The following is a 25208-nucleotide window of genomic DNA, read 5'->3' on the forward strand; positions in this document are numbered from 1 at the left end:
CTGTTGTCTTTCTCTGCTGAATGCATGTAACTGAATCAATGAGTTTTATTTAGTAAAATAGTTTATTTTCTTTTTTAAAAAGTAGACATTTTTCTTCATTAGTTGGTGTGCTGCCCTTTCTTCAGAATTCTCAAACTTTGAGTATGCCGTGAGTATGACTTTTCTTTTTCCAGCTCTGAGGAATGAGATACAGGAACAGGCTGTTGCAGCAAAGCTGTAACTACCATTGCCTAATCTGTTTTAGATTTTTACATAAACAAGACTTCAGAGTCCAGAGATAATATTTCAGCATGCATTTCAAAGATAAATTCACCTATTAGTGTGAGGGAGAAGCAGATTTTATCAAATTCAGACTGGTGACCACTCCTGTCACTGTATAAAACCAAAAGCAATGGAAAATGTAAATATAACAAAATCTTGCTAACTATGGTTTTCCCTTTGGTGTAGTCTAGTATCTGAGTTCTCAACTGATTTTAAATAAATATATGTAAATTAAGCTTTTATAAGATAGGAAATTAGAAGAAAAACTGATTCTTTATTTAAATACAAAACTTCCTGTTTGTTTATATGAAGATGCTTTCCTAATTGCCAAACCAGAAGAGGGCATATTTATCTTTCAAAAACAATTTGATATTCATTTGGCCTAATTTAGCTAATTTAGCTACAATTAGTGTGAACTACGGAAGACAGTAATACTAAATTCATAAAGTCAGAGCAAGAAATATAGCATCTCTTGACTACGTGATTTGGTGCTCAGGAACAAATTACTGTGATCGAAGCTGTGGTAATGGGCTGGCTACAGTCTACCATAAATGTATAAACAGTTAGCAATTTGATTACATAGAAGCCTTAATCTCAGGACATTGTACAAGTGAATGCACATCATGTAAACCTCTAGAAATGATAGCGGCGCTGCACATTTCTTACCTAATGTAACAATAAGTATACAGGCGTAACACAGGAGGCAATGTCACTTATGCAGCTTGGTGACAAATGTAAAAAGCAATGCTACTGGGAGGTAAGCTTCCTACACTTTGCTGGTCATCTTCCCAGAATTGTGCTTAAAAATTATTTTCTTCTGCTTGCTACTTCTAAAGTTTTAAGCACGTACAGAATTTTCAGACAGCCATCAGTTAAACAAATAAGAAAGAAATAAACTGCTTCTGTTCTCCCTCCAACATTGCTCCTCCTCTGCCTTCCTCCCTTACTGATGTCACTCATTGAAGAGCAAGTGTTTAGGCTTATTCCAGTGTACTGTCGGTGATAGACATGATTGCTCGTGTCCAAATTCTTGGGCAGATATGGAGGATTGACAGTGGGAGCACTGCTGTTATGCCAGAAAGCACAGTACTCAGCTGGATTCTATGGGTTTTGGAGTTCTTCTGCATTCCTCAGTTTAGGGCTATCCATGTGCCCTTGAAGCAGAGATTATTTTTAAAATACAGGGTTTGAGGCATATGTTGCAACCACTGGGTTCCTTTACTTTTAAGGCTTTGTATTAATCCTAATAGTTAATAGTAACACATGCATTCAGCATGGAGGTGTACAGCCAACATAAAATCTATTCTGACTTCACTGTCAAGAATTTACGTTATTTTGTTTTCAGGTCACACTGAGGACTATCTCTTTAAATGGCAACCACCTGATTCTGATTAGTTTTCTTTTTTTTCTGCTCATGTCATCAACTGTTAGAGATGATATTATAAAAAGGAGGAGTAAGAGGGAGAAAGAAAATTATGTAATATCAAGATCCTCAGAACCTCTGCATGTATTGAAGGTCCTTTACACTTGCCAAAATAGTGTCCGAAGTTGAACTGAGTACTAAAAAATTGGGAAGTATCAAGAAATAACTAATGAGGGTCACTGTCAATGATGTGGAACGCTCTCATTAGGTAAAGCCTTTAACTGTCTCACATACAGTCTTTTTACACGCATTTAGTATTGTAATTTTTTCTTTTAATGGAAAGTTGTTAAAAATAGGCGTTGCTCACTTTTGCATGTGACAAGGGAGCAGTGTCTTTTTCCAGTTGATTGGAGTTTCCTTTCCTTGAATCCTTGGGAATTAATTGAAAGTGGTAACTGAGGAAGAGGAAGGCAGCTCTGTTCCTGCATATTCATTGCAAAGATACTGTTTCTCCCATTTAGAAATGTGACTGAATCTGCTGTCTTCTACTCAGAGTCATAATCTGGGATATATTGTCTCTTGTTTCTTCTCACACTGGTTCTGAAATCCGGAAATTAAGAGAAATTTTAGCACAGCATATGCATTGGTAAGTCCAGACTGAGCTTCTGTGTATCTCCTCTGCCCACCCTGAGATGGACAGAAACCACTGTGACAATTATGATGTACAGTGGTAAAGGTAATTTTGGAGGATGAGTTTGCGTTACCTCCCCTATGCTTTCAACAGAGACTTGCTGACTAAGCACAAGCTAAGTATTGCATCAGCCAGACTCACAAGTGATACAGCATGTATCTTCTATTCTGTGAAAATTAGTTTTGTTACTGTGAAGAATGTTTACACTCACAGAACTATGGGCACACATATTTCTCACTCTCCTAGTACTTTGTAGATTTTATTTTCTCATAAGAGTTAGTAAAACACCATACATACATACATTATGGTGTTCTGTGCCTTTTGTTAGCAACCCTGGTGTAGCACCCTTCGTAATCTGATGCTCACATTGTACCAGACTCCCTAATTCTGAATGAGAAGGAATCTCTTCATATTTAATCAAGGCCAAATTTCTTGTATAAAAAAAAGTTAAGTGATTCCACAATCATTAACAACTCGCTTTTCATTGCTAAAAGAAACCATCTCTGGAGAAGAGGGTTACATCTGTGAGAAAGCTACTGCCCAGCAGTGAGGGAAATAAAGATTTTCAACTCACATAATATTTCAGGGGTTCTAGTAATGCCTCCATGGAAAGTGTCTTTGAAGGTCTTACAAGAGTGACCTTCACCATCACTATTGTTGTCATTTTCATTTGACCATCGATTCCCTCATTGGTGACTGAGCGATCATTTACACACCAACTTCTTTGTAATAACAACTTCCTTTGCTTGAAGAATGAAGCCTTGGAGTCTAGTGATTTTACCTGTGACTGTCTTGATCTGTGAATATGCTACTCCATAGTAAGAGAAACTTGCAAACGTTTCATGTTGCCGTTCAATCAACATAACACTCAAGAGCTGCTTAACAGAGAAAGGCAAAGCTGGGTGTTGCAAACTAGTGAAAATGCAGCATTTGGCCCAAAGAGATGCTATGTAGTGTGACTTGCTCCTCTGGCAATTTTGAAGATGTGCCTTTTTACAGGACTTCAGAAGCTGGAATTGTTACATGATCTTTTTATGTGTTGTACTTGGCTCACACAGTGATTTAATTATTGAATTGTGTGAGGGTTTTTTCTACCTTTAACGAATATGAATATATGTAAACAGTGAGGATGCGAGTATTTGCAGAATCAAGTGGTATGGTTGGTAGGCTTTAAAAAATAGCAGTACCAACTGTAAGAGACTTAGAAATATGTGTCTTTTTTTGTAGGCCTTTACTTGTCTTCTACGTTGTTTTTGTTTGTTTGCTTGCTTGGGTTTTTTCGTTAACAATAGCTCTGTCTTATCATTACTGTATTAAAGATAAATGTTGTCTCTATGTATGACATGGCAGTAGATCTTACTTATATTTTACATGTCCTCAGATTGTCTTTGTGTACGCTGCAAACGTGTTTTGCCATAAACAGCATGTCTTACCTTGGATGAGCTGGACATTGTATGTTGTAAATTTGTACAATTACAGTAGTGCTTTTAAGTACATGTTTTAATGATTTAATGAGACATAAATTTGAAGATCAAAACTATTTAAATTTGAAGGTTGTGCAAAGGAAGAGGCATGGGAGAACAAAAATCTTCTCAACTCATACATGATGTTGTAGGATGGAAATGTACAAGTAAGTACATTAGGAAAAAAACCATAACCAACAAACCAACAAAAAACCCCAAAACAAAAATCCCCTACTTGAATAAAAAGAACAGGTGGCTAAAACTTGTGCTTTGGTTTATAAAAGCAAGTAAATATAATTATTATTATATTCTATTGTATATTTTTGTGTTCTTGAGTACAGCTAAAGGACAACTTCCTATGAATTAATGCATTCCTTTAGAATTGCAGTAGATTTTCATAATTTTTTAAAAACATTCCTATTGTAACCTACATCAAAAGGGCAGCTATGTTTCTTGTGTCTGACTATACATATGCATTATAAAAAAGTGAGTCTACTGTAATTACCAGTTTGCACAGCGAATTCCTGCAGGGTTTGTACTCTCCCCATTAGTAAAAGAGATAAGTTGAAATGTATTAAAATTTCACTGTACAACTGGGAGTTTTTGTTCACAGTAAATGTGGTAATGTTTCTTCATTGCTTGACTGTTTGTGTTTAAATTTAGGCAGTATGCCCAACAGGGACAAAATTATAGGATAAAGCTATGTATAAAAGAAAATCCTTCTGAGAAAACCAGTGATATCTCCCCCCACCCTCCTTCTCTCTCTTTTTCTCTCTCTCTCTAGTTAGACACACACACACACACACACACACACACACACACACACACACACGCGCACACACACACACACGTGTGTGTATATATATATACATGTTCTATTCTGGCCAAGGAGAAACATTTTATGTATTTCCATTTCTATTTACTGTAATTCTTCTCTCTCATACGTAAGATGAAGGGATAGAGTATACTTTAGTGAACCTTCATGAAAAAAGTCCATTACTCTATTTTCAGGAGGTATTGAAGAAGCAAAATTTAAAAGTTACATTACTGCAAGAAATACATATTTAAATAATGAATGACTTTAATGAAGAGAAAACTTTGCACCTATTAATCTGACTCTTTGGGGGCCAGGTTAAAAAAAAGGTTGTGTGGTTTGCTTGTTCTTATTTGCTTACAGTGTCAGTTTTGTGGCTGACAGAGTTAGTCACTGAAGGAACAGTGCAGGATTGAGTATTTTGACAGTAGAAATAAGAAGTTATTGCTTTAGGTTATTTTAAAAACAGGACACATAGTACAGAGTGTTGACCTTGATGAAACAGAAAAGATAATTTTCTTTTTAGAATTATTTTCAAAACAATAAAATCTTTCGTTATAACTCTTTCATGTGACTTCTTTAGAACTCGTATTTAGCTTCACTGGCAAGAATGCAATAAAGTGCAGTGTAAATCCAATTTTTTTTTTCTAAACTGAAAACCCATCATTTAGAATCCAGAAAACAGTAACATATGAGAAGGAAAGAAAAACCTGAAAAGTCAAATCTTCTTGAAGAGCAGATTAGACAGCAAACAACGTATTTGTGATATTCTTAAAAGAGAATTCCTAAATAACTGGACAGAAAGGAATAGCTATTCCAGGACTCATGCTGCATTTTACTTTGTTTAACTCAGATGTTGCTTATTCTATAGATTTATAGAAGAAAAAAGTTGAAAATAAGAAATCTAACTGCTGATCTTGCCAACATAATTTTGTGTGGATGTTTACATTTTTCTTATAAGGTTCTCTGTTTACCTGTTAAAGGTGATATTTTTGCGTATTTGCATCTTGTAATTTTTACTGGACAGCCTGTGACTGAGATCGATCAAGACTAGTCTAGAGAAAGATATTTATCTGATCACCTTTAAGGCTTCTGATTAATTTGTCGGGATACAATTAATGAATAACAGATACTAGATTTAATAGATTTGTTGTTTGATTTAAAAGATTTAAATAACTCTTTTTGAACCATTTATAATCTACTGAAAAAGAATCTTCTTTCGTGAATTACTGACCCAATAGTCCATGTAGTGTAAAAAAAATATGTTGACAGCTTCTTTCCATGCTCATACTACATCAACAGGCTCTATGTCTTTTTAAGATACTGCAGGAAAATTTCCATTTGGAGCATGCTTTATTTAGTTTAATTTTTACATCACAAGCTTTGAATTATTGGTTTACATACTTTCACAAGGCTGATGCTACAGTATGGGGATCTCAGTATTACCCAATATAGTTGCCAGCAGATGCACTTATTTTCCACAGAATCATCACCTAGACTTTCCATAGAATTATAGGCTCATGGAATGGTTAGGGGTGGAAGGGACATTTAAAGATTATCTAGTTCAACCCTCTGCCATGGGCAGGGACATCTTCAACTAGATCAGGACAGTAGCAGAGCTCCATCCAACCTGGACTGGAATGTTCCCAGGGATGGGGCATCTACCACCTTTCTGGGCAACCTGTTCCAGTGTTTTACCACCATCCTTGAAAAAAATTTTTTTCCTTATATCCAATTGAAATCTACCCTTTTTCAGTTTAAAGCTATAACCCCTTGTCCTATCACTACATACCCTTAGAAAAAGTCCCTCTCCAGCTTTCTTGTAGCCTTGTTTAGGTACTGGAAGGCTGTTACAAGGCCTCCTTGGAGCCTTCTCTCACCATGGCTCAACTACCCCGATTCTCTCAGGCTTTTCTCATAGGATAGGTATTCCAGCCCTCTGATCATCTTCATGGTCCTTCTTCAGACTCGCTCCAACAGGTCCATGTCTTTCCTTTGCTGAGGACTCCAGAGGTAGATGAAGTACCCCAGGTGGGTCTCACCAGAGCAGAGTAAATGATTGATCCAGGGTAAGCAGGGCAGTAAAACCAGTGGAAGCAACTTGCTGCCTGTGCTCTCTAAAGAAGATGGTAATTTTTGCTTACTTGAGATGAGGACCTGGGTGGAGCTTGCAGTGTTAATCTCTAGAAGAGTATGTGGTTGAACTCCAGTGACTGACAGTGTTGGTTTCATAACATGAATCTGGTTTTCAACTATAAGAACAAATGTCTGTTTGCTAACATGCTGTCAGGTGTGGGGTATCTCATTCTTAAATCAACTATGTGTTTTCTCTTCAATTTTAAGCAAAGAACCACTTGTCAGTCTTATTTTTTTCAGTGCTAACAACTTTGTCTTTGGTGCCTGAAACCGTAACAGTTTAACATGTTACGGAAACATAGGGTAATACTTTACCTTTAGTCTTTGTAGAATGTCCTGTTGACAGCACTGTGAGTTGAGCGTCTAGAATCAGGATGAAAGGTCTACAGAAAGTTACTGAAAAATAACAAATATGTTTTGCATTGTGTTTTCTCTAGAAAGGTCTAGGTAGCATTCCTTGACACAGGTTTCCACTTTTGGAAGTGTCTGCTGTAGAACTGAAGAGCAACTCCTAAATTAATAGATTACAAATTATTTTTTTCCTTGTCTTCTTATTCCCTATTCACTTACCAGCTCTTTCTCCAGCAGACTTGAAAATAGTTTTATAAAATGCTTAAAAACTATGTTGTCCTTGTTCCAGGAAAAGCTGTTTTATCCTATTAACAGCTTTCTCTCTTGTTAGCGTCCTTCCCTTCGTATTATATTAGTAAGAGTTTTCTTGAATGCCACAGAGAAATATAACAATACTACTACCTTTCGAATTGTACTTACTGAAAATAAATACAAGTAAGAAACAATGTGATGTGAAATTGCTAAGAAAATACTGCAATGCAGTGAATAATTCAGAAGATCTTTGAGTATCTCTAAATGGGAGAGAGATCAAAAGTATTGTAGCATTACATGAAAGTTTCAGACCATTCAAATGCAAAGTATATTCCCCCTTACTGTTTTTTGTTTTGGGCAAAGCATTATTAGACTACAGGTATTGAAACTAGTAATGGTCATATATCAATTAAGGTTATTTCCTCTAGGTGATTCCTATGTTTAAAATAATTAATTTAAGAGTGGTAAATCAACCTAAGATTGTATAATTAAAAAAAAATGTTAAAAATTTTGTACCAGCAGGAGAAATAGTAACACCAAATGCTTCTGCCTTACCTTTTGTCCTCATAGTTTACTATGTTATGTGAGCAGTTTATTAGCCTTATCTCTGAAAATGGTAAGTGTTATCATTGCCCATTTTTTTCAGATTGGGCAGTTAGAAATTGGGTTGTTAAGTAACTTGACCAGTGCCCCACAGTACATCTGTGGGAGTGACACACCTAGGATCAGAATCAAGGCATTGCTCCTTTTCCAGTCCAGTGTTTTGGCTGCAGAATTACGCATGTAAACATTTTAGCTGAGTTTAAAAATTGTCATATTTGTACCAGAATTATGTGATGGAGACATAAGATCTCCCTGTAAACACAGAAATATTTCTGCATATGTCTGCTTCTTTTTGGAGAAAGTATGGCAAGCACTTCCACCCCAGTTTTCCTTCTTTCTTACAAGTTAAAAAGTACTTTGGAAATGTTGCCTGCCCGTGGGAAGGGGGATAATGAATCCCTTGGTTTTGATTGCTTGTGGGTTTTTTTGCTCTATCTGTTAAACTTTCTTTATCTCAGCTCACAAATTTCATCACTTTTACTTTTCCAGTTCTCACCCCCATCCCACTCTCGCCCAGATCAGGTGGCTGTGTGGGGCTTAGTTGTCAGCTGGAGTTAAACCAAAACAATTCTCTGTAATACCAAGCTCATTATAGGCAGGTGACACTGTGCATTTCCTAAATGTCAGTATACAAACGATCCTCCTTTTGATGTTAATTTGAAAATAGACTGTATTGTACTCCTGATTTGCCAGCTATTAAAGGAGTATAATTTCATTGGGATCTTTTTGCCATGCTGTGGTCTTTTAAAAAAGTACTTAATTGACAGGACAAAAATATTTATTTGGATTCATGAAATAGTAAAGAAGAGAAGTGACAGACTTTCTAAGAGCTGTTTATAGACCATATAAAATGTGCTTTGGAAAAGAAAGAAGCAACTCCCAACGTAAAACAGTAGTACGGTACAGTCCTGCGCTAAACAACGGTGTCAGCTTAGATAGACAGATTTTGTCTTCTTCACTTTATAACAAAGAAACAGTAAGAAAAAAATAATGGCAGAGGAGACTCTCTATTAAAAAAGTGCTGAAACATGTACAGAACTTACCTGTTGTCTGCTGCTTCATAACTTACTGTCATGAGTCAACACAAACCAACACAAGTGTAGATCTCTATGTTTCTCATCAGCCTCTTACTCATTAACTTTGATTATTTTGATGTGGTGTCATGTCTCAAGACCAACTACTATATGGCTCTAAATTATTCTCCCAATGACAGTGTTACTTACTTTCAATAAAATATTGGTTCAAAATTAGGTATTGGGCATTTCTAATATAGAATAAAACTGTTTGACAATAGATAGAAAATGTTAATTTATCATACTGGTTTTTCTTAAAGTTGAGAGATAAGTTGCAAAAAGTGCTTTTTGCTTTTACTTTTCCAAGTAAACTTGGAAACTTTTACTTTTCCAAGTAACCTTTGCTTTTACTTTTTACTTTTGCTTTTACTTCTTGTAATTTCGTGCAAATATTTCATTTATTGATATAAACCACCAACACTTTTATTGTTTCTAAAATCATAAATTAGATCGTTTTTTCTGTCAATTAAGTAGGGGAAGTTCTTGCCTATATTACAAAAACGCATAGAACTTGTGAATTGCCACATTATACAAAATCTAAATTTTAAGTATGTGTATGTGTATATGTGTATGTATTTAAAACCCTTGGCATTCTTGTTAATTCATACATTTGTGCAAAGTGCGTATGCACTTAAGAGTCTTACTGATTTTAATGCAGCTGTCAAAAACTGCACCAGTTGGCTGGTCTGCAGTCTTGCTGAAAAGGTTTCAATGAGCAGATCATCCTCAAGCTTCATGCTCCTGTATCTGGTAACAGTGGATTTAGATTGTGTGAGCTCTGTAGGATAGATGTATGGGCGATGCATTAGACAGGTAGATTGTACAGAGAGTGGGTATAGTTTACTCCATTATGTATTCAGATACACAGTAATATATTATAGATGGTTGGATAGGGGACATTTCTTAAATACCTTTTTGTGCATGAAAAAGGTAAGGCAAGGACATGAAGAGTAAAGCTCTGTTAACACTGCCACTGCATAGAAGGATGTATCTGAGATTTCAGTAAGATGCTGTTCAACCTCACAGGACTCTTGAGGCCTCATCACAAGTTATATTAAGAATTTTTTTTGCAAAACTTACCCATCTCTCCAGAATATTATATCGTTTAAAACTCCCTTCATCTCTTGTAGTCACTGGTAAGAACTCCAGAGGAAGAATCATATCTCTTTTTCACATATTCTCCTCCTTCTCCCACACTGTAATCCCTTTCATGGTAGGTTATTGCCTCTTATCCCTTGGAAGCTCTGCAAAATAGACAGATTGATTTTCCACCCCTGCTATAGGCTATTTCTATTAACATGTGAATAATATTTACTTTTTAGATATAATCAAATCACCCAAACAATGTTAAATGAATATCCTTGGTCTGGGGGAAACCCACAGACATCAGGTCTAACATCTTTTAATGTTATCCATACAAACTTACGCATGCAGGTACTAGAAATCATGCTTTAATATTAGACAGAGTTCCCTTCTTTCTGTGTTATGCTTTACAGGAAGAAGATCTCAAAGAGAGCAGCAGGATATTTCTGAATGTTTCAGTGTCAATTATAACATTTTAGGATTTTAGGAATCAGTGGTATAAACTATTTTAAATGATTCTACTGAAATCCAGTCTATTTCCTCCACAGGTCCTCATTATAATTTTGATAGAAATACAAGCAGAGTTATATTAGGAACTCACTTGAAGGGATGTATAAAAATGTCTGAGAACTCCTGTTAACTGAAGGCCATTGATGTGGTAAAACATAACAGCATGTCTCAAGAAGCTGTAGAAAACCATGTTTTGTTACGTACTTAAGGATATGTAACCTGGAAGTTGTCATCTAAATACATGGTCGCCTACCAGCTAGTACAGGGGAGGCTGTATTTGCTTATTTTACCCTTTCTTTTACTAAGAAAAGTCATTGCTTTTTTTTCCTTTCCTTCTGTTCTCTCTGTCTTTCTTAGAGAAATTTCTAGTAAAACCTTAGTCAGGGAAGATTTATGATTCTTTCCTTACAAAATAGTTTAATATGCAAAGTCCCATTGCATAAACTTTTTAGCAAAATCTCGGGAAGGCAGAATTACAGGGCATGACTTCCCGGATGCCTAGCTGTACTCTTTCAGAAGCACTTTCTGGCAAAAGTTTAATATTGCTGCGCCCTTGGATTTTTATACCTACTCTTTAACAGATTTGAACAATGGTTACAATATTTAGGGGCTACAAACTGACCTAGGATCTTTTTCTTATCCAGACTTCCAACCCCACCCCTTTCAAATTAAGCAGTAACAGATGTCTGACCACAGTTTCCCCAACACACACTGCTATCTACAAGCACACCAGCTACTGTGTCTTAAAATTCTGCCACTGGAAAATGGAGATCTGCATTACAGCTTTGGGTTCTTAGGTGAATCTATGCCACATTCACCTCTGGCTGCCATTCTGGGTCTCTTGCACAAGCTCTCACTGACTTGTATGCTCAAATGCTATTGAAAAACAGTAGAAAAATACTGTTAATAATTTGGATACATATCCTTGCAAAGCTCAGTTTTCATTTTGAAGGTCTTCAAGGGCAATACTTTCTTTTGTGTTTACTGAATGTTAGTGTTCAGTCCCTGCCAGACTACTTCTGGCATCTTGAATCTTTTCTTCACCCAGTTACATTGACTTCATGATTGTAGTGATCTGAGGTAGTTGCAATGATTCTGAACGAACTGAGTAAAAATGAGTGAAAAATTTATCTTTGAAATAAAGATTGAGATTTTTCAATATAGAGTGCCTCAAAATTTATGTTGCATCTACCCTGGTAACACTTTACTATCATTGTGTCTCGTTGTTGTTTAGGGAATTGTAGGCATCAGGTTAACAAAGTAATTTGCCTAAGATCATGCCAGAACTTGAACTAGAATGAGTATTTCCAGTCCTAAATGAGCATCTTGCAGCTTGAGGGGTAATCCTCAAGACTCAGAAGTGTGCATGGGATTCTCTGTGGTGGAATGGGGAACTACTGAAACCAAATTACAACCTGGCATCCACACGCATGCTGCAGAAAAAGCAGCCAAGTAAGGCCAGACAATATTTTGGCCTTGTTAATTATCTTTTGAGTTTCTCATGCCAATCTGTATTACTTTATAAAAGTAGCTCTTTTTGAAGACTTTTTGCATAGCTCTTTTTGAAGACTTTTCAGATTTAGTTACTTGGGGAAAAAGCTGACATTTTCACGTTTCTGAAAAATTTGGATGAACTTTTTTTGCGATATAGAAGATAGAAATTATACTAATTAATTAATCTCCTTCAACACTTTACATCATCAATACTCTCTTTAACTTAGGAAAGAAGAAAAGAAACATGTAACCTAAACTTTTTTACCCCATCTTAAATCTATAACAGCTAAATGGCTCATTTTTTTAAGTGTGTAATAAAACTTACTCTTAGGCTGAAACACTGTACTTCAGGTTCAAGCTGAATCAAATTTTTACAGACAACCTGTTAGTCTCTAGGCCAAAAGTAGATAGGGTTGTAATGGAAATGCTGATGAGCCTTAATAAAGCAGCTCTACCAAATGTCAGAGTTTCATCTGCTACATGTACTACACTATATTACACCTCTTATACATACTGTAAGTGACAAGTGAACAAATCAAAATACCATCGAATACAACAAATATGTGTCACATAGGTGCAGAGATCTAAAAAAGGTAGTGAATGTGAGAAAATCTTTTATGGTCAAATAAGAATACCATTTTTTAAGACCTCCTTCTTGCAGTACAATTAATTACTGAGTTCATTAATTAATGAACGTAGTAGCAAAAGAACACCATTACTGACCAGTGGAGACCTGATATATTACTGAGTCAATAAACTATTGAACATGAAACAGGGCCTTTCAGGAGAATTTTTTCTCATAACCCACAAACACATATATTATTCTTGCATAGTCAGCACTTCTTTGGTACCCTTATTTCATATTACTAATTCTTTTAATCAGGCATACATAGAGCAGTGTTTTATAACCTAGCTAATGAGTAATTGGACAGGTGACATTGGGGCTGAGGACCTGAAGTGTCAGGCATAATAGAGCAGTTGTTTTTTTCCCCAGTAGGTCTGTAAAAGATTGTAAAAGAGCAATAGGATAGGAGGGATAAAGGACTCTTGTACTCGAAATTTGTCAGAGAAATACAGATATTAAGTGTATTCCTGAACTACAAATGTCTTTAAATTGCTGTCTAATGCAGATAAATAAGTAAAGAGATCAAACATTTAGAATAACTCTGAGTCTTTTTCATTGTCAGCAGCCAAGGAGTTTAACTTGGGCAAGCTAATGCTGAATGTAATTTTTTAAAGGCAGTATAGTTAAGATAATTATTTTTTTAGTACGGAAAAAGTGTGTGAATGTGTCTGTTAATTCCTTGGAAAAGGCAAGTGTCTTCATAATTCTTCAGGATCGCTGTGGCAATAGGTACCAAGCACCCTTCCTCCACCTTAGCCCCAAGTAATCATTGATTGCATCTAAATCTATAGAGATATCTTTTCCTGGCAGCTCTGGTAGTTACAGTAGATTGTTAATCTTTGAATGATCAGAATAAGCGTCCCCGTCTCAGAAATCTCCATGCAAATTACATCTAAATGCATGCCATAAATTTATTAGCAGCAGTTTGAAGTGCACAGGTCATCTTCTACACTATTTAAAAACATATGTCTGTTACATTATAAAGAGTCTCATTCAATTTATATTCACTTTTCTGTAGATGTAGCTAGCCCCTGCCAAAGTAAACCTGTGTCATTTTTGAAATAATTTTAAAAAGTAAGATGAGATATTAATAATGTGTATTATTTAAGCAAATTTGAGATCTCTGCATAGGACTGGAGTTTTAGAATTGCTACTCTGAAACAGAGAAATATATGTTTAACAAATGAGGAATGTTAGGAGCTAGAGGACTATGCCTAGTTACTAGAGAAAATGATAAATGCAAAGGAAAGTTACAGAATGTTTTATGAACCAGTCCTATTCTTGTACCTTGATCACTTTGTCCTGTTTTGGGAACCCATCAAATACGTGACTCCTTTCTGCAACAGAGTTACTTCTTAGTTGAACCACATAAAAGGAAACCTGAAAATAAGTTTGGGTACCACGGGAGAAGGGGAAACATATCTGTAGTTTTCCTACAGAATCCTCGTAGTACCACTTTTTTTTTTCCCTAAAGGAAATAGAGCAATTCTTTTAAAGATTTTAGGAATGTATTCAAATCCATGGGACATACTAACATATGTTTCTGAACGAAAATTAATTTCTACTTAAAAGAAAGAGCAGTGTTTTGGATGTTAGAAAAATGGGTTTTGCTATGCAGTTCATATCCTTAGAGCCCTCACAACAAATTTGTACTAGCAGGTAGAAATACATTAATGTGTGTTTTTTGTTTCTTTTTCTAGGCTATTCGCTGTACACTGGTAAATTGCACATGCGAATGTTTTCAGCCAGGGAAGATTAACCTGAGAACCTGTGATCAGTGTAAACATGGCTGGGTGGCACATGGTAAGAAATGTCTGTTTCAGGTTTGTTTTTTCTATTCTGTCTATCTTTACCAGTATCTCTAAATAGTAAGAACTGGAGTGATATAGAGAGTAGTTATACCTATTTGTGCACACTTGCATGTGTGCACAGACTGGGTTTGTAAATGCATGTGCTTTTTTTATGGCAATTTGTAGGATGAAAAAGTAATAGTCTGTTATTCTGGCAATAGCTTCAAGTGCTTCTAGAGTTCAACAGCTTGTGTACAGCTCAAAAGAGTATTCTAGCCTTCAGGAAATAATGTAGTTCTAGCAGAGCTTAACAGAAAGGCAAGAAGTTTACAGTATGGTTGCACAGCAGAGTTTGTCTTGCAAAGAGGCATCAACCAAAAAGTCACAGGGCCTAATGGAAGTTCAAACATACCAGTGTTGAACTTGCAGATCTCACGTTGGGATGAGTGTATTTTATATGGCTCCACGAAATTGTGCGTACATGATCTGTGAGTTGAACAGCTCTTCCCATGTTTAAGTAAAGAAAGAAAGAAGGGATTAGAATGCCCAGATTCTATATATAGGCATGAAAATTCCATTTTATTTATCCTTTCCTACTTTGTGTATTTCGTGGAGTTTTTTTTCTGGACAGTCATGATTAAACTGGCAAGAGAGAAAGAGAGCGCTGTATACACCATTAGAAGGCAAATAAGGAGGATACCTAAAATGGTTTAATGAAAAAAAAGAGAAGGGCTAGGGGAGAAGGGGACAGAAAGATTGCTATGTTTGCAGAAGAAATTACTGTTGAAGTAATTTTTTTCTCATGGTCTAGGCTATTGGCACCAAAGCAAGCAAGTCCTCTTTCCCCACTTCTATAAGACATTAAGGCTTCTATTCTATGAATTTTATTTTATTTTGATTAGACCTTGAGTAGAAGGTACTTGATTCCCAGGCTGACGTATGACAAGTGTGAATGCTCAACAAATTCAGCAGCACAGACTGACTTAGAATCTTTTAAAATCTTCATAGAAATGGAAAGGGAAGCAGGTAATAATGCTTACAGCCTGCCTAGAACACCACCAAACTGGTAGCTGGTTGCAGATTTATTATATACTAGATTATCTAAGGATATAACTAATATTTGCTCCCCTTATTTCCCAGAAAAATATCTTCAGTCACAGTATAACCGGTTCACATTTCTTGGAAGAATTGCTAAACCTCACAGAATTTGTATAGTTCAGGCTTGCTTCAGGTTTTGTGTAGAATCAGCATCTGAGATTTTGCTGATCCACAGATAGGGAAGCACTGTCTAGCTTTTTTGCAAGGTGTCCTCCTGTTGAACAATAGAAATCGGGAGTCTAGCACTTAGATTCTGGCACCTGAGCATCTTGAGTTTTCATGTTAATTGGTGCATCTTACAAGAGTGCAGTCAGATTTTCCTGATAAATTCTTCCCTATGAGGTGATTGAATTCAAAGTCAGAGTATATGACAGTAATCTGAGATTACCACAGTGTGTATTATAGAAATGTCCCTGTTTACCAATCCAGAAAGTTTAAAGGTGAATGTGATGATTAGGGATACATCACCTGCTCCCATATCAGAGTGCTTAACATTCCAAATGGAAAACTTAATACAGCCATATATTATTAGAAAGTATTTGGTTTTTTACTGTGCAAAGTGAATGATGCTCTGATTTTTTTTTTTTTTTTTTAGTGTGCTTTGTGTACATTCATCTGGAGTATTTACATTTTATGGCAGAATGAGACAAGTCAGATTTTATATACATAAAGCACAGGTGTATAAATTACTTTCTGGATTTCAAAGTGACTGAATCAGATTACTGTTCAGAAATTGTTTTCTTAAAACCGTTAGCATGGTACTTTCAGAAGTTCTTCCTTGAATGCAAATAGTATTTCCTGCTGCTTTAATTAAAGGGTTTCCTTCTGATTTTTATTAATGATTTTCAGCTCAGCTCCTTGACGCATGTTGTAGTGCTTTATTGAACATAATTATCAAAGAATAGGTGTTTCCAACAGTAAGTACTGTGCTTATTCAGTTCTGATACTGAATAGATCAAAAAATAGCTTGGAATGGCAGTCTTTTCGTGATGCACTTGACTCATCTGTGCAGAATTAACTCATGTTAAGAGGTGCCATTTAAAATGTTGGAATTCTTGGCTTGAGGAGGAAAGGGCATACATTCACTACTGTGTTATTGTACTTAGCAGCTGCTCACCTGTTTTCTTCTTTCCTGTTTCCATTGTCTTTCTTATGTGTCCCTCGCTTACCTGAAATAAACTGCACACATCTTGAAAAGAAAGGTTTCCTACAGGTTCAATTTCATCTGTCTGGAGTTGCCAAAAGCAGGATAGTAAATATATGAACAGATACATTTGAGAAGTGCTTTTGTGGCAAGATAAATATTTCTGTTGACAAAAGTTCAGCTTATCAAGTTTTTGAGCCCTGTGTCGTTGTGGTAATCAGTGTTTTTAAGGCCAAAACCAAAAGCTGTGCAGAGCATAGCAGCATTATCAAGTACTTATTAGACTTCAGGCAGGCAAGCAGATAAATGTCTTTCCTTCCTTTTTTTTTTTTCAATGGTTAAGATACTTTGTATAGTCCATATGGTGGAAAATAAAATCTTATTAAAATCTTAATAGTTTTTTAAAGAGAATTCATTTTAACCCAGGCAATTGGTATTTTGTGGCTTTTAAACCATATGGGAGTAAGATGACTTCAACACATAGTCAAAGTTTTTTTGGAAATAAAGAAAAAAACCACTTTATTTGCTCTGCACTTCCTCTAGCAAAAGTATCTTAACCTGTGAGGAAAGAAATTAGGCAAGTCTGCAGTAAAAAGATGTTGATTTCATTGACTCTGCATTTTGCCTTGTATGCATGTCATTGATATCAGAATAACAACTACCATACTGCTAGCAGAAATACTCTTATTATACCTTGTCCAACAGATCAAAAGACCCAATGCAGTATCAATGGGAAATACAGTCTACCCTCTCATAACTCTTTTGCTCTGAAAAGGTGTGCCAAGGCCACATATATCACAGTAGACTAAAGCTATTATTTCTGACATTCATTCTACTTATTTTAGTTTCAGTATCCCCACAAAAATACCCTCTCGCTGTATATTAGTATTACTAAATTTGTCTGAAATCATTGTCACTTTGTTTCAAAGAGAGTCAGAAAATTAGAAATACCACTTTTCTGTCTTACCCTGAAAAAGGTCACTGATAAAACTCAGCAACAGCATGTTTTTCAGATGTTTTGGTATACTGTGCATACCTGGAGTAGCTGAATTTTACACTGTTCAATCTACCTTAGGAAATTAAGTATCCTGTGAACACTGTGGTGTTTCCCTTCTTTTTTTTTTTCCCCTCTCTCAGAGAAAGCTGATCTTTAGTCCTCTAGGGGTTTCGGATGTCTTTTCGTCTGCACCGTGCCAATCAGTACAGCTCAGGGATAGGGTATTTATTCAGGTAAGTTTTAGTACCTCTCAGAGGTATGACGAGGCCACATACAGCCCCATCCAAGACTGGGCCAGGCCTTCTCTCTGGTAGCTTTGAGATAAAGTTCCTTTCAGTTTTAATGAAGAAGACATTAACTGGTAGATTTTGGCACATACGGCACATCCATTACTTTTTTTTTTCCAGACTAAAAGTTGCCATACAGTGAATACACATGCCATGTGAGTTACACCTTGTGAAGGAAGTTTTCTGCTGCTAATATTTATTTAATGCATGTGCTAGATTGCTGTAAATGAGACTAAGAATGAAAAGAACAGCCTCCACTAGAAAATGGAAAATGTCATAAAGTCAGATGCATGACATAACTGTGACTTCTTCATTCAGAATGGTTGAGTTTTCTGAATTTCCACATGGTAGGTCATGAAGCTGTCAGGTAAAAGAAACATGAATTGAGGACAAAAGAAAGGAATGACAGGTAGAAATAAGAAGAGAAACAGAAGAATGCTGTGGAAATTTTAGTAATACCATCTCTCTCTCTTAACTTGAAGTTTCTGAAAGGACTTGGTTCATGAAGAAGGTTTATATTTTAAATGTGAACTGTGTGGAAATGAGACAAGAATGAAGATGAGTGCTATGTTGAAATAAAATTTAGCTGAGTTGCTACATTTGTCTCAGTCCAAAGCTGTTAAGTGAAAGAAATCCAGGTTTGCAAAGTCAGAGATAATCCCTAACAAAATAAAACAAAACAATCTTTAGAGTCTCTCTAAATGTTGACAAAACTGCCATGTTGTTCTTTTCTTAAAAATGGAGATTTTTATGAAGAGAGTAAATTAAAAAAAAAAAGAGAAATTTAATCCTATGATTATAGTTGAGTAGTAAAATAATCAGGTTATTTCTATATTGTTCCTTTGGATATAAAAAATAGTCACAATTTATCATATCAAACACACTTGTTTGCTTCCATTCAATCTATTTAATTAGTTGAAATGCTTTAAAATTACTTGAGAAAATCACGAGAACATGTTTCTTCCTCTTTTTTTTTTTAGTTATATAGAGACTTTTAGCAAACTAATTCTCAACAATTCATTGATAATGAAAGCTAGCTTTTCATGACTTTTAAAGTAAAACTCTTTTAGATCTAGTCTGGCTTTTCCTGTCTTTTACTGACAAAATCATTTTAATCCATCTGTTACAACTTTCTTTTGACCCTGAAGGCTGAGGCATATTTTTCATTACTAAGTTGCTTCCAGGAACCTTACAAGATTAACATTCATTACTGGTAAACACTTTTTTAAGTGCCCGTCTTCTGCTTATGCTATTCCTTTTTGATTCCCTTCAGCAGGATTTCCCAAAGCAGCCAATGCAGCACAGAGAAAATGCACTCTGTTATCTTGTGGGTACTCTGATCCAGTACTTATTTTTAAAGTCTACCATATTCTTAGGAATGATGTGATGTAGTGTTTGCTTTGGGTTACTCTGATATGACCCTTAATGCAAGTCATGCTGAGATAAAAGCAAATCCAGGTATTAGGGCATCCAAGACAAATAATACTGTTCGAAAGGTTTATGAGACAGAAGTGACAGAAAAAAATTAATGCTTAGATGCCCCAAGATCAAATAAGATACCTTCCTTTTCCATCCTTGTATTCAGATGATACTTACATAACCATATGGTCAAGGGTTTAACTCTCATGTAAATTTGACATCCTCAGGTGTTGAGTAATCTTTTCCCTGGAAGTAAACCACAGGCTCTAACTTACATGTGTTCACACTCATACCTCCTTCGATTTCCCTGGGGATCTGTTCAAATTAAAATGTTTTCTTCTCTTCTTCCCTGCCACTGCCAGCGCACGTTAATCAGTCAGGAAGAGGTTAGACCTTTCCCACTCTCCCCAACTTTCTTGGCTCACAGTCCTGGGTTTGAATATGCCAACGTCCTTCAGACATGGTCAGGTGGGATTATACCTGACCAGACATTAAGCATGCAGCTAAGGACCACTCCAGTGCCCTGTAAGCCCTGAAGAGACCATGACCCATTCAGAAGCATAGTGCCTGTTTCTCCTGGGATGAGTTATATTCACATCTCAAAGTGAAATCCTTTCTCATTGTGAACATTTTATTGTCTGAAAAACTTTTAATTTAGTAATCGCATTTTTTGGTCTCACAGAATTGGCATTATTACCATCAGATACTAATTTGCGACACTTTTTAAACTATGATTGCCATTGTTTGGCTATAAAATAAAGGTTTAGACTAAAGACATTTAAAAAGTGCAAGATATTGTTATTTTGGTGCCCATTATTATTGAATTTGCATTTTACAGAGAAGGCTTGATCTCATTTAGTACACCCAATACAATAGGATAAAATTCTAGGACATGTCTTGGATAATGATACCTTACCCTTTCTTCTTGAGGAAGAAAACCAGTAAGAAACTTGCTATGTGCAAGATGGAGCAAAGGCAATAAAAACAAGGACTTTAAATTAGCACTTGGAATTCCTCTTTCCAGTCACAGTAGAGGCTGCTTTTTGGAAAGGTAGTCAGTGAAACCCATGATCTTACCCCCTTAACGGTGGTGATAAGAAAGTCATTACCATGCCATAGCTTCAGATGGGAGCAAAAGTGTCTGGTGTTCACTACTTGATTCCCAGATGAGCAGGATAAATTCTGTGGGACTTGGGAGTGCAAATCACCAACAGATTTGTGGGGAAGTAGTGGTGAACTTCTATGACATGCATCCACTCCAGGATGTTTAGTTGACAGTACCTGCTTGCTTGTCTCTTTTAACACCTACACTGCTGCACATGAATTGCTGTGTTGTGCTAACCACTTTATCATTTTATTGCACTTTATTACATCATAAATTTTTATATCTTCTTAACAATCCTAAAAGAAGCTTAATTGTTTATAGGAACATCTTAATTAACTAGAGTTCTCTAGGTTAATCAGAATGCAAATTGAAAGAGCTCTAAGTGAAATAATCCCTACCCATATATTTTATAAGGTTAAAATGGGATTTGACTTCAAGAATAAAAAATTCATGCTGCTTTCAGATGTTCAAAATAACAATCATATCATGAGTAACTTTACCTCGGCTTTCTGTTTTGCAAATCTGAAATTGAACAAAAAAAACCTTTTTTTTTTTTTTATCTACAAGGATAATTTCAATTTGAGCTATGGCATTATGAGGAAACTTGCCCCAGATTAATTTAGCAGACAGTAGTGTTTCCATTTCCATCTGGATTTTGGAAGGAGAAAAGATAATACAAGCAATGTGTAACATGAGTCTCAGAGACTTTGTTGTCTAATTGTCAGTTTTTCTGAAGTGTATTTAACAGGAGATTTGTGAAATGGTCACAGTACCTGAATTGGGATGGGAAAGGTGGATGAATGGTAGGACTAGTTTTATGAACCAGTCTTCACAGGGTCTGAACATCTTCAGCTGTGAGCAACTTAAAGACAGCGAGTTTTCCTGGAAAAACTGAGATGGCTTAACATGTGTGGGAGAGAGTTTCATAGGCTTGAACCAGAGTTACATCCTGAACTGAAACACCACCGTGGTCTTAGCTTGCCTTTGTGAAATACATCTGCCACACCATACTCCATTCAAACAGAATGATGTTAAGAGGTGGGCAGTGCCTGTTGCATTTTCATTGCAGTTTTCAAGGATGCATTAAAAGTAGAATAGGCTGCCTGGAGAAGTGGTGGAATTTCCCCCCCTTTAAATACTAAAGACATCTTGGCAGGACAAAAAAATAACCTAATCCAAGGCCCTGCTTTCATTAGAAGCATGCACCAGACAACCTGCAGAAATCCCTTCCAACCAAGAATTTCTGTGAATCACAGTTAATGGAGTTGAGGTGCATTAGGATTAAGATGGAAATCCTTCAAATCCAGACCACAATCCAAGACTCCCAAATATGCTTATATCTCACTGTGTATAATATGTCAACCAGATGATTTTAGGACCATTAAACCCTATCTCACCATTATTAATGGAGAGAATAGTTTTAAGGTGTTAATGGCTGATAGAAAGGGGACATTTAGCTTTGGAGACAAGAGACAAAGTTCAAAGATGAATGACTAGTCAAAGTGTATGAGATTATTTATTTGGCAGCTTCCATTACAGATTCTAGGTTTCAATAATGACACTGTTAATCTATGTCAAAGAGCAACGATAGTGGGCCTGCCCAACAAAAAAGGTCTGAGCCAGAAGTCAAAGCCAACAGGAACACTGACCATGTCTACATCATGAGCACAGTTCCTTGAGGTCTGACCATGGTAAACTAAACTAGATACTCATAGATGTCCACTAGCAATCTCTGGCATGCAGGGTTCATCCAGGGTCCATCCAGGAGCTTCAATCAGGAATGAAAGAAGGTGGGGCTAGAGAGGAGGACCAGTAACATGGTTCTGAGGGTAATCTAGAAGACGGGTCTATAGCCAGGCACACCTACAGTGTAGCTGAGGTGGGAAATGAAGGTCCAGGCCTGAGCTTTAGTAGTGGTTCTGGACCCATGGCCTCAGAATCCAGGATGGAAATCTGCAGAGAGGATTGTTGGCACAATAGAGATCAGTTGGAGCACTAAAGACTGTGACACCACGGACTGATCCATAGTGCTGTCTGTAGCAGAGGTGACAGTGGATACCAGCACACACAAAAGCAGCTGTGGGTTGGGATGCTTGCAAGATTAATCTACATGTTTTTCTCCATCAGGGTAATCATCTGGATAATCATGCTGAAGTCCTCTTTTTACGTAGGCACAAATGCACACACTGACAAAGTGGAACACAAGGTCCAAATCCCACAGAAGAGGCTCTGTCTCATCTTCCCTACCATGGTCCCCACAGTCAGGTGTTGTCCTTCCTGCAGTCTGCCTATGTAGGAAGTTTCTAGTAGCCCAGATATTTTTCTGAGAACTTGGGGTGTAGGTCCTTTACAACTTGTTCCTTTGAACGCATTAGCTGTGAACAAGAAAGAGGGAGAAAAAGCCTACCGTTTTATTTTTATAATTAGTTGAGAAAGCCAGTTCTGAATCAAAGACATGCTCTTGAGGTACCCCTACATAAAGTTAAGTCTAACCTTAATTTTTAGGAGAAAACATTTTGTGTTTTTTTGGTTCATATTTTCCACTATCGAAGAAAAAGGAGTTAGTATAGAAAGAAAACGAAAGAAAACACCTGTTTGGCTTGCAGGGATTGGCCAGGGAGGCTGTTTTCCGACAGGCCAAAAGGAACCAGCAAAGGGCCCCTTTAAAAAAAAAAGGACTTTTTATTTTTTCCCCCCATTTCATGTAAGCATTGGCAGAAACTCTGACAAGCAGTTCTTCATATTTTATTATGTTCTTGTCTGGCAGAATCTCTGTCAGGCAAAAACCTTGTCAGCAGAAAACCTGTCGTAGGATCAGAGGAGACAAAAACAGGTGTCACAGAGGCAGTCAAAACTGGGGGAAAAAAAGATTAGGCTAAAGAGAGAAAGGCAGACAATTACAATAATGCTATTGCTTTTATCTTATAGATGTGTGTTATTATCTCGGGGTGCTGAGTGCGCAATTGCCTCAAAGAAAAGTAGACAGAAGACAAGGGGAAACTTGATAGTTATTAACTGAAGAGGCAGTGTGTCAAAGCTGGAGAGGGTTCAAAGTTTTGCAAAGGGATAAAAAAATTGCAGGCAGCAAGCGATGTCTGTGAACAAACTGTGGTTCTGCTGTTGGCTACATAAACCTAGTAGCATTCTAAATGTTTCAACTTGGAATCAGATCATAGATAGAAAAATTAATGAAAGTTTTCATTCAGTCTTTTTTAAATAACATTTATTTTGTTTACATGCAACTGAAGCGCTGGGTTGGTTTTTTTTGATCTGTTATAAAAATGTTGTTAGAGCATGAGGCATGGTGAGGCATGAAGACATATCAGTTTAGTTGCCGTGTTGTTTGGGTTTGCAACACCTATTATCAACACATGTTTAATTTTAAAATGCTATTAAGTATCCTTTTACTAAGTGTGAACATCTGTACATGCAAGCTGTAAATTAGAAGATCACATATGTGATCTCTGTCAGAGACTAAATGCGTTTGGCAAGTGATTTCCATTATTAGCTTTTAAGTACAATAAAAGGCATAATGAAAAGTTGGTTTTCCCTATGAATCAGAATTTGCTTTACTTACTCTCCTTCCATGATCTTTTGAAATCCACAGAGTTTCAGTGAACATTGCTCTGCTGTATGGATTAAATTGTGAAAGCAATGAAGACAGAAGTAAAATGGAGATCAGCAAGGGATGCCATGTTGTAGCTGAAATTTATACTGAGACTGATTCAGGATGTTCACCCTCTCATATAAATGTTAATGTCCCCTGCTCTCAGTGCTGCACTGGGAGTGGGATAATTTCTTACACAATGAAAATATTTGAGCTGTTCAGTAGACACAAATTTTATTGTCTTTAGTCACCTTCTAAGCATGATATTGTTGAGGAGCAATTTTTTCCACCTTCAAAATGCACTGCATTACACCATGTTGAAGGTGGTATTAAGTCTGCCTTCTGAGGATGCAGAGGTGGCTTAGGCCACCTCTTATGACTGCAGTAGTTTGTCTGTCCCTCCAGCATTTCAGTCATTCCTAAGCTACCTTCTGTTCTTGAAAGGATTTAGTGCTTTATTTTTTACTGCAATTGATGGAAAAAAAGAAAATCTTGAACTCTTAAAATATGAAGCTGTTCATGTTTGCTACTAAAATCAACAGCAAACTACAGTGCTCAGCACTGTCACTCTTTTACCATACTCGATGCACTGTAGTTGCAACCGTATTATGGAATCATTTTATGTTGGTATTGTATATTTAATCTGTTTTCCAATTTCAGTTTCTCTTGCTGCAAAAAGTGGCCCAGTTATTTAGATTTCAAAAATGTCTCTATTATTGTCTAGACACAAACTACATATGATTCTTTTTTCATTTTCCTCCTCTTGAACGAATCTAGTAAGCACAGAAAGATGATGATGTTTTGTATCATTGTGTGTATGCATGTATATACTCCAATAGTATTCCTCTTTGGCAAGTTAGGGAACTGGCTAGGGAGTATGCAGGAAAATCTATAGTGGTTATATTGTGCAGCCCAAATTTAAAAATGAAATGGAATGAGATCCATAATGACCCATTGCAACCTATAGACTCTTCTCTGTGGTTTTCTGAGATACATAACCAGGTAAATAAACTGAAAAGAAGCGTTTCACTAGACCTTTTCA

At 36.4% G+C, this 25208-nt stretch overlaps 2 protein-coding genes across 5 annotated transcripts in view; both read left to right on the forward strand.

Annotated features, from left to right (window-relative positions):
- Nucleotides 1-25208, forward strand: part of LOC127477273 (uncharacterized) — a 702414-nt gene that overhangs the window by 564845 nt on the left and 112361 nt on the right. The window lies entirely within an intron of this gene.
- The window catches only part of BNC2 (basonuclin 2), a 344665-nt gene that overhangs the window by 195994 nt on the left and 123463 nt on the right, over nt 1-25208 (forward strand). For all 3 annotated transcript variants that reach the window (XM_051801370.1, XM_051801371.1, XM_051801372.1), the window contains exon 3: nt 14420-14522. In XM_051801370.1, coding sequence (XP_051657330.1) covers nt 14420-14522 — 103 coding nt within the window. The remainder of the gene's footprint in view (nt 1-14419; nt 14523-25208) is intronic.

Source organism: Manacus candei, unplaced genomic scaffold, assembly GCF_025592945.1.
Source record: "Manacus candei isolate 608988 ecotype Guabito, Panama unplaced genomic scaffold, ASM2559294v1 h1tg000051l, whole genome shotgun sequence".
Taxonomy (NCBI): Eukaryota; Metazoa; Chordata; class Aves; order Passeriformes; family Pipridae; genus Manacus; species Manacus candei.